Source organism: Uloborus diversus, chromosome 9, assembly GCF_026930045.1.
Source record: "Uloborus diversus isolate 005 chromosome 9, Udiv.v.3.1, whole genome shotgun sequence".
In the NCBI taxonomy this organism is placed as follows: domain Eukaryota; kingdom Metazoa; phylum Arthropoda; class Arachnida; order Araneae; family Uloboridae; genus Uloborus; species Uloborus diversus.
In genome coordinates, this window is record NC_072739.1 from 81,964,268 (window position 1) to 81,980,101 (window position 15,834).

General features: G+C 33.0%; 1 protein-coding gene across 1 annotated transcript in view; it reads left to right on the plus strand.

Moving 5' to 3' along the window:
• Positions 1–15,834, plus strand: part of LOC129230349 (C-Maf-inducing protein-like) — a 93,402-nt gene that overhangs the window by 26,536 nt on the left and 51,032 nt on the right. Inside the window, exons 2-5 of the mRNA XM_054864747.1 lie at positions 1,753–1,881; positions 7,880–7,930; positions 9,235–9,306; positions 13,978–14,067. Of these exons, the coding sequence (XP_054720722.1) occupies positions 1,753–1,881; positions 7,880–7,930; positions 9,235–9,306; positions 13,978–14,067 (342 nt within the window). The remainder of the gene's footprint in view (positions 1–1,752; positions 1,882–7,879; positions 7,931–9,234; positions 9,307–13,977; positions 14,068–15,834) is intronic.

The window sequence follows — 15,834 nt, forward strand, 5'->3', positions numbered from 1 at the left end:
ATATAATTTGTCACGTAAAATATTGTAATGGTTTAACCCCAGTTTCGCACCGATATTTAAAATTTCTTCCCTCCATAAATATATCAAAACTGAAAAACAGGGGGAAGGAAATTTCGTATCGGCAAAACTTGGGGGAGGGGGGGGGGGCAACATTCTAATCTCATTCATTAATTTGTTTCTCTGCTTAAGTATAAACAAACAACATAGAATCTGAAAACAGAAAGCCCAATGAGCTAAGTCTGCGCGCATGCGCAGTCGCTGTGGCAAATTTGTGATATCCGCGATTTAACGTCTAGTTGCAATTGTTGGATATGTTTTAGTCTTGATTGAATTTCATTTCCTAAGACAACTTTGGAATAACTGTTAGATCTGTTCTAACCTTGCAATTGCAGTCCGAGATAAACAAACCCTATGAGCTGAGAGTAAGTACACAAAAATTTAGGGAAAATTATTTTCAAACTTCAATTACTCCGACCCATGATGTCCCTGGGGGTTGAATTTTTGTATATGTACTCAATGTCCCCGAAGAATATGTATACAAAAAATCATTATCATAGTCCCCCGGGGCGCTGTGATAGAACTCCGGGAAGGTACAATTTGGGGGGTAAAAACGAGGGGGGAAGGGGAGGGGGTCAAATGGCACAAAAGGCACATCAGTAGGGCACAAGGAATGTGTGTGCGAAATTTCAGCGTTATTCCTTTTTTCGTCTGGGCTGTAGCCCTGTCAAAGAAAGCGAAAACTTTTTTGAACAGCGATTTTATAACTTTAATACCTCCTCCCCCTGATGGTCCAGGGAATTGTATTTTGGTTTACGGCGTCAGGGGCCACTAGAGATTGGCCCAAAAATTGGTACCAAAAATCAACTCCCAGGGTCTTCATAGGGCTGAGATACAGAGGGGTGAAAAACCCAAAAAACACCAACTTGTTCTGTCGTGTAATCTTGTTCTTGGTCGCTTTTATTTTCTTTCGTCTTTGGCGGTGGATTTGCTTCTGTTGGCTGCTGACGTTTGGTTTCCTTGGCGGGGCGGGATGCTCCCGCGTCCCGTAATCACTAGAAAATCGCCCGTCAAGGTATGACGGATGAAAATTGTTTCTACATTTTAACGAAGCAATTGCCTGTTTGCTGATATTTTGATAGTTGAAATATGAATCCTAACTCCAATTGGTCAACCCTAACCTCCAGTAAATAGAATGCATTATTGACCACTTTTTCCTTTCTTCATTCTCCTGAAACGACAGTTTTACCAGTAAAACAATTGAGTTACCAAATCCAGTTCAGCCTTCTCAAAATAAAGCATTTTCCTGCATATTAACAAAAAGTGTTATCAAATTCTCATGCCGTGGCGCGAGTTTAATTTTGGTGACGTAAGGAGCGTTACTCGATCAGTGAATTGGCTTTTTATATATACAGTTGGCTCTCTGTTTAACGACTTTCAAGGGATCACAAAAAATCGTCCTTAAGAAGAAAGCGTCCTTAAATAGAATGCTTTTAACACTGTAGTGGACCATCTGGGACCGTGAAAAGCCGTCGTTAAATAGAGAAAGTCGTTAAATAGAGCGTCGTTAAACAGAGAGCCAACTGTATATGAGGATTGCCACAAAGATTTCTTTTTCTATTGCTTTTACTATTTAATTCATAGTGCAGTCTTTTCTTAGAACCAAATGGGCAGTTAAACAAATCTGAAAAAATATTTGCTTTGTGCTTAAATTTTATGCATTTCTAAATCCTGCCTTTCTTTTCTGCTTTTCAGCCTGGTGGTTTTATGGAAGATCCCATTCCCTACAGGGTGATCCAGGATATTTATCCTGTGGCCAGGTGGGACTCGTGTGGACGATTTTGCATCAGAATCGTAATCCCCGATGGATCTTTGCTTCTACAGGTTTGATTTCTTTTATGTATTCTAAGATATTTATGTGTGAGATTGGTGTATATATCTTGTTCATGGACGGTGAATGTCACCAAGTCACAAAAAACAAAATTATCTTAGAGATTTTGAACTTCTTTTGTACTGATTTGCATTGCTGGTTTGTCATTTATGGGTTCATAAAATAAAAATGCGTTTACCAGACTCTTAGTGCTTTATCCCTCTCAGTAGAGCATTAAACATTGAGTAAAATGGAGCTGAAATTGCGATTTTGAAAAGAAAAATAAAATAAAGTGTTCTTTACTTCTCATGTACGGATATTTTCTTTTAGTTAAACGATCACGTTGAAGTTAAGTTATTCACGAATTATGTTTATAAGTGTGCTTAAAACTGTCTGCCTAAGACTACTTCAACCTCCCTCAACAAGTGAATCTAAGAACAAAGCACAAAACTGTAAAGGGGTCGTTTCCGAAATTTTAAAAGCACTTTTTTCTGAAAGAACATGCTTAAAAACATGGGATTTAATCATTTTTTAAATAATTTGGCAAAGTTTAATATTAAAAAATATATATATATTTTAATCGGTTCGCAGATTCAATTTCTTTTTTTAAGCTTCTGCTCATGACATCACAAGTGATGAAGTGCCATTAACTGATGCCATCAGCGCAAAGCACAATATTTTGGCATTAGATAAAGACAATTACAGGCATCAGAAAGATAAAAATATTCTAGCGCAATAAATAGTAATGAATTTCATGTCAGCTTCAGAAAAACCTTCATTCAAAATTCTCATTACAATTGCTATTAATTTTACTTTTTACTGGCAACCCTTTTTTTAAACAATGCGTAAACAATCAGCGCGCTAAAGTACATCACTTGTGACGTCATAAAGACCACGCCTTATTTCCAGAATCAGAAAAATAAATAAATAAATAAAATATAACTGTTCGGAAAATAAAAGTTTTTCGGGCTTCATATTATTATTATTATTTTTTTTTTTATTCTATCAATTTCAGTGACTAAAAGTAGTACTTTTGACTGAAGGAAACAGTCCAATTACTATGGTTAAAGTCCTTACTAACAATGCGAAAATCTCATGACTGAGGGTAAAATAAGTTTTATGGGTTGGAGAAACATTATATGAACTACGGAAAAACTGCACGACCAATAGAGAACGTATCAGATAAGAAGAACAAAATTGAAAAACCAAAGTAAATTTTTAAATTTCTTTTTGATATAATATAAACTGCTTAAAGTGACTTAAGAAACAAATTATGACAAGTTAAGAAAAATTTGAAACATTAGTGAGAAAAAAAATGCTAAAGAAAAAGTCTAATGAGGAAAATTTCGGTTTATTGTGGGAAAATCAACTTAGTTAAGAGAAAATCGCAATTACTGGATGAATAAAAATTCACGGAGAGGAGAAAATGTTTTTGATTAAGAAAATTTTTAGTACCGAATTTAAAAAAAAACACCGTGAAAAATTGAAATCACATGAGGAAAAACTTCAAGAAACCAGGAAAGTTATCCAGGAAACCGAAATAAAAAAAATAAAAAGAAAAAAAAACAAAAAAACAAAAATACTTAGTGGCGAAATTTTAATGAGAGAAAAGTTCTGTCATAAACGAAACAATGTTAGAACAACAAAATAGTTTTAAGGAACTACAGAAAAAGATTCTGAGAACCAACTGAAGAAACGATTTTGACTAAGAATAATGCTCTAATAAAAAAAGAAAAAAATTCTAATTAGCTTAGAAGAAAATTTGAGGGAAGAAATTATTATGTCATGATAGTTTCAGTCATAATAGATTCTCCCTTAAAACTTTACCCAAATTCCAAGTGATAAGGGGGAAAATTCTCATGACTGCGAGTAAAATTACAGTCGCGTATTACAAAATCTTTATTATTGAACATTATTTAATGACCTATGCGTAAATTTTGATAAATGTGAGAAATGGTATATTTTAATGGAGAATTATGACTAAGGGATAATTTTCTAAAGGGAGAAAGAAAGAGAGAGAGAAAGTAAAGAAAACAGTTCTCCATAATATGGTTGTCAAGTCCGAAAATTTCGCTAAGTTTGCAAACTGTTTCTGCGCATCACTTTTCGCTTTCACAATGATTTCACATTTAAAGGGAGAAAACAGTTTAGACGGGTTAAAAAAATCCACTTCTTTTTAATCTCATAAAATGTTAGTAAAACTCTTCAAGAATATGTTGCCGAAATTTCAGTGAAAAAATCCGATTAGTTCCGATGCTTTGAGCATTTGAAGTGACTGTGGACATTTGAAAACGTTCATAGCATTTTTTTTTTCAAAAATACGCGTTTTTCTCAAAACAAATTTTTTCAACTGGTGAGCGTTCTAGATCTAAGAGTTATAGACCAATCTTTCTAAAAATTTGTGTGAATATTCTTGATTCAGTTATACTCCATATGAACCTATTATTATTATGACGATATTGTTGATAAATGTATTTTTCTTTTACTTCAAGAAATGTGAAAAAAGGTACGAAAACATAACATTGCAATCAAACACCTAAAAAACGTACTATTTTCAACTTTTGATCAAAATTAGGTTCATATTCTTAGGAAATATGCTGTTTATGAGAAAGAAAAATTGTAATGATTACCGACAAAAATTGTAGCTTCGGTAATGCTCACCAGAAACAAGCTCTGATGGAGCCTGCTCCATTTACAGCAGCTTCTAACTCCACTATTTCTGGTGGAAGTGACTTGAAAAAATTACAAAGTGCTCTTCAAGAGATAAATAAAATATCCTCCAAGTTTAAAGAAATTCTGATATTTCTTTTCTATTAAAAAAAATCATGAAAAACACTAAAATTTTAGGCTTCTAAACTGGTTTCCCTCCTTTAAAAAAGTTGTCCAACACCTAATCTTTTCATGGCTTCAAAATGAAAAGGCAACAAATGATCTTCTAAGTGGAGTAACATAAAGTTGACATTAGATTTTGCTAACTCCTTGTAACCATAATAAAAGTTCATAAAAACGAGAGTTCGTAAAATTGAAACGCATCGAAGACTGTGAACGATGAAACCTGTGTCAGTTGATAACCTTCGGTTCAGTACTTTAATGAACAACTTAGAAAAATGGTCAAGTTATGGAGGTAAGAATAATCAACGCCTTAAGAGACAGAGTCCACTTAGCTTTGCTGAAAGCGAGGGTTTCCTTTTTAATGAAGTTGAATATGTTTCACTGACTTGTGGTCTGGATGCTGCCCCATCATTACATGAACGAGTTTTCTTCAAACCTCACTTGTGCTCGTACACCAACAAGAGCTCCCAACACCCGGAGTATCTTAGACAACTTGCTTTGGAGGTTATTCACCAAATCCCATGTGATGCATTGCAAATATATACTGACGGTAGCAGGGGTGACGGCGCTATCTCCGGTAGCGGTGTTTATATCAGAGAAGGAAACGGCATTAAGATTTCTATTAAAAACCCCGATTTTTGCTCCGTCTTCCGGGCCGAACTTCTAGCTATTGAGGAGGCTCTGAATTATTGCGTCACAGAGAGTGTCAGTACTGATATTTGGATCTTGAGTGATAGCCGAAGCTCTATTCAGCATTTGTCTGAATGGTGGAAGCAGGGTGACCAAACGACTCTGAACATAATCCAACATCTAAAACACTTTCAGTAAACGTCTCACCATTACTTTTCAATGGATACCGTCACATGTTGATGTATTTGGAAATGAGATTGCTGATGGGCTGGCTCATCAGGGGAGCCGAGAGATCTCTCCCCATAACGGATGCCTTTCTTTCTCAGAAATTGCAACCCGTGTTAAGCAAAGCATCAGTTCCTCTTGGAGACAGCCCCTATTCATGAATGGTACAAAGCATCCCGCCCTGGCGCTGCTTTACTTCGGGCAAGTAGTAGAGAACATCAAACCGTCCTAGCCCGACTGAGAAGTGGACACACTCGAACACAGCGACATGTGGCTGGTATTAAGGTTTTCCCCTTGTGCCCAAAATGCAATTTGACTCAGGCTGCTCCCGCCCATATTTTCTCTTGCATCGGCTGTGACCTGAATCAGCTGTATTCCGACCCTTCTGCTGTTTTGGAGGGACTTTGTTCGCACGGCTTCATGGACTTGGTATGATGTTTCTGTCTGCCAAGTGGGACAAGCAACAACAACAGTTATGGAGGTTGATGTAAATGATACAGGGTTCATTCTTCAAAAAGTGTAACTTATCTTTCTCACGCCTTTTACAGTAAAAACTTTAAGGAACAATTCATTTAATAATGTTTTTTAATTTCATCAAAAATATATCTATTTAATTGTGTCAAAAAAATTTTTAAAATATTTTTTAAAAAATATATTTTTGTTTACACAATGGGAATTTTTACTCCCTGGCATGTCACACACCTATGGTGTGACTGTTTATGTTACTTAATAACTTGTTTAATTAAAAGTAAATATTTATTTATTTGTTATTTCTTTCACAATTTTCTCAAAACTTAATTGCCTACGTATATTTATTTTTTTTGATATTGTGTTTTAGTTCGCTTTAGCAGGATAAGGCATTACTTGCCACAATAAATTCTCACCTGTGTTACACAAGCACAAAATGCCATTTCTCATTAACAGATGGCAGTAATGACATTACATTTTATTTCCCATGATATAAGGCACCCCTCCCTCTTGTTTATTTTCAGTCATAAAGAGGTTGTGAGATTTTTGTTGAAAAACAGGAAGATAGATTGTATTTTAAAAATCAAGTGTTTGGGAATTCTCACCTCACAAATTAATGTAATCTCTAATTAACGTAAAAAAGAAGTGCACATGTTTTCATATGCTTAGTATGTGCGGATTTAGCAACAAAGAATATATCCCTGAAAAATATATCCAATAGGACTATATTAATGGAAAATTAATAACCTCCGTGACAGACCTTATCAATGTCATTATTTCTGGGGTGAGAATTAATGATGGAGGGGAAATACATCAATTTTAGACAGTCTACTAAAACTAAAAGTTACCAGTGTAAGCTCAAATTTACTAATTTAGAAATATATTAATTCTATACTGTTTTTAAACACAAATTTAAACAAATTTTAACTAAAATTTAAGCCGTACTTGAATTAAGTGAGTTTAATATTAGATTCACACTAATCATTAAAATAACTCATTGTTGCACAACTAATAAAATTACTTCTTTGATATTAAATTGGTCACAATTTTCAAACACTAGAAGTTTTTTCCTTTTTTGAAAATTTCCGTGAATAAGGTATTTTTTTAAATATTATTTATAAGTAAAATAATTGCAATTTACAGCTGGGCCATTAATTATGGTTACTTCTAGTAGGCAACACTTTCATGTAAGAATGAAAAAAAAAAAAAAAAAAAAAAAGAAAACAAAAGGTTTTGAAATCGAAAAATATTTTCGTTCAAAAGTTACATTCCGGAGAATGATCCACAGGAGTAACCTTTACCTGAGAGTAGTGTACAACACATATTTCCATGGCATTTTGGATTTTGTCAATAATAATAGATATTTTGTTTTTGTTCTGCGTCAAATAAAAAAAAAAGCATTTCAACATGGACATGCAGAAATTCAGACTTTAAGATTAGCGTCTTATTGATCAATTGCAAGATTAAACTAATTTGTTTCTTCATAAAAAAAAGAAAAAAATCGGATGAAGATGAAATTTCAGTTTAAATGAAAGGGATTCTCTTTTTCCTTGAGATTTTCTGCCCCGTTCGTGCTGGATTTCAAAGAAACAGTCATTTTTACGTCGATTTAATTAAAACATGATTTTTGCCTTGTTCAGTTCATAAAAAAGAATGAAAATTTACATCGTTTCAATGTAAGTTTTCTTTTGAACTAGTGAATAGTTTTTAAACTGTGAGTGCTTGTAAGTTATAGCCTCGTAAAATCGAATGTCAACTGCAATCTTCAAGCAAAAAACTAACACATAATTAAAAAACTAATTTATTTCTGAAGCCTTACAATAAATAGATACATTAACTCTATGATTTTCTTTGCAGGTGTCTAACTGTTACATGAGAGATCAATGGTTGCATTCCTTACTTTGGAAGGTATAATAACTTTATTACCTTTAGTTATTTTATTGTGCATTTAATTACTTGTAATTCATTGCTAATGTATTTATTTTGTGGTGAGCAAACAGCAATGAATGAATGAATAGTGCGTAATTGTTTTTCTAAAATGAAGTTTCAATGCTTTTTCTTGGATAAATTAGCAGCAGTAATTTCATTCTATATAATTTTTTTTCGAAGGAAAGGATTAGAAAATTTTCTGTTTGGTCATTGTTCAAAGTTTTCGTTTACTGGATGAAGTGGAACCATAAAAGTTCGTTTAGTATTTTTAAAAATAATTACACCAACATAACTCTTCTTCACTGGAACTGTATTTCTTTTCACTACTAACTGTAAAAAAATATTTCCAATGTGATGAAAGATGTGTTATCACCATCACAACTTTACGAAAAACTTTTGGTTCAATTTATGAACCACATATATCGAAAAAACACCTCTGTAGCTCAGCAGTGGATTTACCATGTCGTAATTGTCGCATTTGCTAGGGATCTCCAAGTCATAAGGGGCCCTGAAGGGAACCAAAAAGGTTCATGAAAAATATTTAACGTAATTCTGTTCATCTCTAAAGGGGCCCCAAAAATTTCACTGTGTTGGACCCAAAACCTGCAGATCCACTACTCTGTAGCATCCAACCTGAACAGGTGCTATTCAACGTGGTCTAGAACGACTAAAATGAAAGCTACTACATAATTTGAACTTTGAATAGTTATAGATACGGTACTTTTCCGTTATAGGGATACTTGGTTTGGTGACTGTTTACTTCTTGGTGAAAACTGAAAAATAATATTTTCTTCGCCGCCATGTTTGCTCTTCTTTTTCGTATTTTACTTTTACATTTAACTTTTTATGTTTATTAATGTCTTGATATAGATATTTAGCGTATTTTTGAAACAGTTTAATGGAGCTTTTTTCATTGTTTTATTTAGTTGGTGGAGAATTTTATTTACATTGTTTAATAGCTCGTGTTTTTTTTTTTTTTTTTGGACTGATTATGAAACTTTTAGTTTTTTTTAACTCTTTCTTTTGATTAAAAAAATTATTGAAAGGAAAAAATTACGTTTCTTTGTAATTTTAACCAAACATGTGACAATGTAGAAAATGAAAAATAATCGCCAAGAGTATAAATGAGCCAAGTATCGCACCTATAACGGAAAATTACCCGTTTTGTTTTAGTAAAAACAGTATTTTTTTTCACTTATAACCCCTTGCACTGTTTCATCACCTAATGAAATAAAAAAATAAAAAAAAGAAGTCAAATTAAAGTGTTATTACTTCTGTTTCAGAGAAGTGCATTTAGGTATAGAAAAGTATTAGTTGCTTGTTCAAGACCAGAAATTTTGCTCAAAGAACTAAAGGTAAGAAAATTATTACAGTTTTATTTTGATATAATTTTCATTGACATAATAAGCACTACATTTCAGAATTTTACTGGGTATTTAGTAATCAGTTGGATTTTGAAAATACAATTTAAACCATACGTTTTTTTTTTAAACCTTTCTGTCTTCTAAAGGCGTTCCAATTAATTAAAATAGCTAATAAATTCTCATTTATCTTTAAAATCTACCTGCTTTTATAGAATATAAGGTTATTTTTGCTTGCAATTTTATCTTTTATTTGGTATAAAATGGAAATACAAGATAATTTCTCGATCCAGGGCCGATCCTAGTGTGTCGGCCGCCTGCGTGCAAAGAACTAATGTTCCGCCTCTCTAGAGAATTTCGCATATTTTGACTATAATACTTAACCTCCTCATTCCTTTTCTTTCAAATTTCCGTATCAAGTTCCAATTTTTTTTAAAAAAAGATGAATTTATAAAAAGTGAGAAAAGTTTTATAGTGAGAAACTTCCTTCTTATGTACAATTTATTGCTTTGACAAAAGTAATAGATACTAAAAATTACAAGTCATAAAAACGCAATTTTATCCGTCTTCGGTGACATCAAAGAAAGGACGGAGGTGGGAGGATCTCCCCCCAGAAACAGAGTCCTTCCATGGAGAAACTATCAAAATTATCGTCAAAAATAACAATTTTAGGAACTTTTTTGGAATGTTTAGGGGTAAATAATGTTAGAGTTTTAGTTCCTACCAAAAATTCTTTTCTCCTTAATTTTTTTAACTCTGATTGTTTATTTATTTTTTGCTCGGGGGAAAGCAGTGTACCCTCAGCAACCCTTTTAGAAGGTACGCTTTACATCTCAACTGTCCTCATTGCCCCTTCCCTGTATCCATGCCTGATTGCAGGCTCTGACAAAAATTTTGCAAACAAATTAAGAATATGTGTAAAGGGCAAACTTTAATGAACAATGGACTCCCACTGTGCACTAACATTCTATTTTTCTTAAACTGTGCTATGCTATCGGGAAATAAGACGTTATTTTGATTCGTTAATAAGATTTAAAATTCTTCTTGATAAGTTTACTCGACTAATTTAAAAGTTTATTGTGAGAAATTCTTGAGAAACTTTGCTTGGTAAATAGAGCTGTATGTGGCCTACTGCCGCCTCTTGATTTGGCCATCCGTGTGCGGTGCACGCGCTGCACACCTGCTAGGATCGGCCCTGAGTCAATCATTGTAATTCAAATATTGTACTGTCATCAAACAAATACTATACAACCTCGTGTGTCCGGACTAACTGGGATCAAATGTAATCCGGATCAACGAAAATACAGATAGTCCGAGTAATAAGCAAAACACAATCTTTAATAAGCAGACTTATATTTTACTACAGTAGAAGACCGTTATAACGCACACCTTGGGACCAGAGCTTTTGCATTATACAGGTTTTTGCATTATATAGATCATTTCACAAATTTTGAAACTAATATTCCGAATATATCTATATATTAGCACTTCAGAATGAGATTTATCTGCAATGATTATTAAAGCACCAATATTACAATTAGTCATTTACAAACAAATATGTTTCACAATCAGAAGAAAGTGAATTATCCTGCACTTCTGCTAGCTTCATGGTTTGCATAACAGCTGCATTTTCAAGAGCCATCTGATATTTTCTTTTTATTGTGAACACAAATTTTCATTTTAAAACTTTGAATTAAGATGGAAAGATGAAAAACTGTTTTAAAATTTAATTTGCCTAACAATTTTTATGTTTGCAAGACAAAACTGAGGGAGTTTTTTAACTTGAAAACCTATTGTTTACTTCTGAAAAGTAGTGCGGTTTAAAGAGAATTGCGTTATATAGGTCGGCATTATAACGGTCTTCTACTGTATAGCGAAAAGCAATAATGCTAACAAAACTGCATAGTAGAGCAATGTGGGCAATGTGACTTAGCGGGGCAAATGAAATGGTGAAATATTTAATCCGCTTTTAGTTCCACTTACCTAGTAACGTTTTAAATATGTAGTAACCTATGTAGTCAATTCCAGTCGAGAAAATAATACCTCTAAAAATCAAAGCATATGATATTGCAAGCAATTTTCAAAAATGGATACTCAAATTGTAATATTTTTTTGTATGCTAAAAGTTATTTTGTTCTCATCAATTGATAAATTTCCTCTTATTAACATTTTAAACATTAATTGGGACATTATAATAGTAGGTACAGGTATAGTAGGTTTTCACAATTAGTCCATGTGGGGAAAAGTAGATGGGGCAAAGTGAAACAGTTCATTTCGTTTACTCATTGAATCATTTACTAAATAGCTTACGTATTCATTTATTAACTAATTTATTTACATTCCTTTTTTTAGTAACTTATTAATTCATTCATTCACGTATTTTCTTATTCATCCACTATTTTAACCACTCATTTATTTTTCCTCAAATGTTAATTAATTAACTTATTTATTTAGTAGTTTATTGTTTCATTATCTTTTCATTTATTCAATTATCCTTTTATTTTCTAATTTGTTTGATCAAAAATATTTTTCACCATCGAATAGAAATTATTTAATTCGAAAAATATTTTTTTTTTCCACTTAGCCCCATGAAACAAAAGAGTGAAAATTGTCCACTTTTTTTGAAGGCACAATTTTATCGCCATAAATAAAAAAGAAATTGCTTCAATACAAGTTTTAATATAAAATACAATGTTCTTTCTCTACGCACTGTAAGTTTCAAAACAAATTTTTAATTTGTTCATTTTGAAAAAGTTTAGTCATCTTAACTATTTTACTTTGCTCCACTTTTATTAAAATGTATTTCATATTTTCAAAGCAATATAAATATAAAGGTGAGTCACCGTCTTTTAATGAAAGAAAAATTTACTGTTTGTTAACAGCCACAGCACGAAAATGGTGCCAAATGATGCTTTAAGTTTAAATATAAAATTTTATTACTTCATTATTGTAATTCTGACAAATGTATATACATATTTATTTTAATTGTAATTATTTTATAAAAAGTAAATAATTTTTTTTTCTTTGTTGATCCAAGCAGGAACTGACTTTATTTTATTTTTAATATTACTTGCTAGGGTCCCCTTTTCCCTATTGGTTAACTAAGTGTTCGTTGGGAGCACAGATCTAATCTCATTTCCTGAGGTGTCAATGTGCTTTTCTCCATTGAGTCTGCGAAAATTTCTTTACTGTGAAGATTTCGGCTGTGAAGATTTCTTTACTTTTATGCAGATGTTTTAAGGAATGCCCGTAAAAACCTTACTAAAGATTTTATGGGAGCTTCTCACCGTTACATACCTGCATAGTTTTTTTTAGATTTCTATCGAGATTTTTATTTCGCTTTCAGTTTTTGTTCGTAAGCGTTGGATGGTCAGTCAAGGAATGTTTCTGTAGATGGTATTTTCCTAGTTATTTCTTTACTAGTTGCGTTGCAAGGCGTTGTATGGTCTGCCTTGAAAATAAAAGTTGGGTTAATTGACGCATGTTTAACAATCGGGCTTAAATAGTAGAAAAAAAAATGTGTAAAACTTTCCTCCACGTACGACCCCAACGACTTTATTTTCGATACAAAATACAGTAGAACCTCCATTAAGGGACACCTCCGAATAAGGGACACCTCTATTTAAGGGACATGTTTTCTGGTCCCAGTCCCTTTGAATAGAGACCTCCATGTATTTACCTCTAATTAAGGGATACTCTGTTTAAGGGACAGTCACAGAAAAAAAAAAAAAACAAGAAGTAATGTATAAGCACATAAGAAATAGTGAATTTACTGGAATTCAATTTTCAATTTTAATCTAAAAATTAATTGAGGTAAGTTTTACATAAACATATGATGTGAAGGAGACAAGTAATGTATTGTAAAAAAAACTTGCTGAAATTAACATGCATCATTTGCCCTCTCAACAATTTATTCAATTTTGTTCAGGACCGACGAAGAGTGCACAGCAACTAATTAGCTTTGTATATAAAACATTAAAAAATTGAACATTAATTGTAATTAACATACTATTACATAGTAAATTATATAACATAAAGCAAATACATGTAATGAATTGCTTCAAAATTATTTCTGTATGCTGCAAAACTTTGCCATTATGAAATTTTTAATTAAATTTTAATTAATAAAGTAATGTAAACTTAGAAATTTGAATACTTATGAATTTTATTTAACATAATGAGACATTTTCAGTACTTAATCTTAAGTGTTAATAGTTAATGCTTATTGTGATATTACACTACTTAGTACACAGCATTCATCAATTCATCCACCTCCGAATAAGGGACACCTCTATTTAAGGGACAAAATGTCTGGTCCCATTAGTGTCCCTTAGTGAGAGGTTATACTATATTTAATATTTTTCTCTTGATACACAATGGGACTTCTATTACCAAACAGAATGATGAATAATTTCTAAAAAAGAAAATTACGGTATTCAAACGGGAACATTTTAAGCAAAGAGGTTAGAAATTTTTGTTCGTCTTAGCCGAGACTTTCATTTTAAATGGACGTATTATACGTGAAACTTTTAATGTAATTAGATAGCAAACCAAATTTAACTAACAAAATGTCCGTTTTAGCCGTGATTTCATATTAAACGTGATTGTATTGAGAGAGTTCAACTGTATACATAAGTTAAGCAATTAATATTTTCTGATTTGCAGAGTCTTGTCGAACAAGTTCTTTCTACGCCTTTACAAGACGACGGTATTTGTCAGTCAGCGTTGGACATCATATCCGATGTGTTAGTAAAGGTAAGTCATTTAGATCGCCAAAGTTTAAACTTAAATAAATTAAATGGCTCTTCTACAACTAATTACTTAATGATGCACCGAATGGAAAGGGGAAATATGGCGTCATTACATGTAGGGCCTTAAAGAAACTAAAGCATTTTACTTTAAAAAGATTTAGGATAATAGATTTGCAACAAGACTAAATCTAAAAGCTTGAACCATTGAAAAGAGATAAAATGGAGAAAGTGAGAACTTTCATTCTTGAAGAAAAATCCCTTGTCACGTGATATATTTTAAAGCAAAGCATTGGAAGAAATCAGGTTTCTTCCGCTAGTTTCACGCAAAATGTGGCTACCATTCGTCGTTGTTGAGTCACGTGACTTGGGGTTCTTTGCCTCAGTTTTTGCTAAGCAAATAATTGGACTTGCTTCCTTCATTTGCTTATTCCTTCTCTAAGGTTTGAACCTAAAGTTTTATCTAGCGCATACTTGCTATTATTTTTTTTTTATTTTTTTGCATTCAAATCTACAAATTACACTTTTTCAAATAAGTTGAAGCACTTTAAGTAACAACACGACATTCATGAGCAAATATACAGTTCATGATTGGTGTTTCTATAAATGAAAAGCTGAAACATTTAACAAAATAATAGTATTCGTCATATTTTTTTTTAAACCTAGAATTAGCATTTGAATCCAGAACTATCCCCCCCCCCCCAACGTTACATTTTATTTACTGCACGCGCGCGAAACGAATATATTTATTGTGAAACAGAAAAATATATATAAAGCAGAGAAGGTAAGTGAAATCAACACTACAGTTACCTAATTTCAGTGGGTTATACTGCCGTGCTAAGCGCAAAAGTCGTGTCTGCATCGGAGTTCTAAATGAGAAACTGCCATTCAAAGTTGTCTTCCTCCATGTATTTGCACAGATGCAACTTTTGCACATTTAAAAAAAAAAAAAAAATTCTCATCCACAAATGAACAAAATACAATAAAACAACACAATAAAACAATGTATTCAGGTAAATCATGTGACAAATAACCACTTGGTGACCATAACTCAATTCTGATTAAAGAAAAACTTGCAACAGATATTTCTAATTTTGAACTCAGATGCAGATACGACTTTAGCGCGGAGCACGGTAGTTGATACTGAAAACCCGGGGGAAGGAAATTTCGTGTCGGCAAAACGGGTGGAGGAGGAGGGGGCACCGAAAAATTATAGAAACGCAATTATGAAATATTTGAGTTTTTTTGGGGGGGACTAAAGAGAGGCCCATAATTGTCCTAAGCTTCGTGAACATTCAGAAACAACATGACAAATGCATACGTGAGTTCACCTTTTCTGCCATGCGCAGAAGTGTTTGAATGTCTCGGTTTCATGATCTAACTGCATGCATGCAATCTTCAGTACAATTTGGCGAGTGCACGGGAGTATTAAAATTTGTTTGACGTTGTTCGATATATAACGAATTTTCTATTCTATTGAACTGCCCAAGTGCATGTGGGAGTTTATATTGTATTGAACCATAGGTAACTGACTTTTGCACTAAGGCCCGATCAGAGGACTTGAATCTTATCTCTTTGTACAGGACTTTTGTGTGTGACACTGAGGCCGTGGTGGCCTGCTCGGTAAAAGCATCGGACTTGTGACCAGAGGGTCTCGTGTTCGATCCTAGCTGGTCGAAGGATCACCGTCGTCGTTAATGATAACTGGGGGACGTTAAGTTTGCTCTTGGTCACAATGTCCTCCAAATGAAACGATATCTCTGAAGGTGCAGGG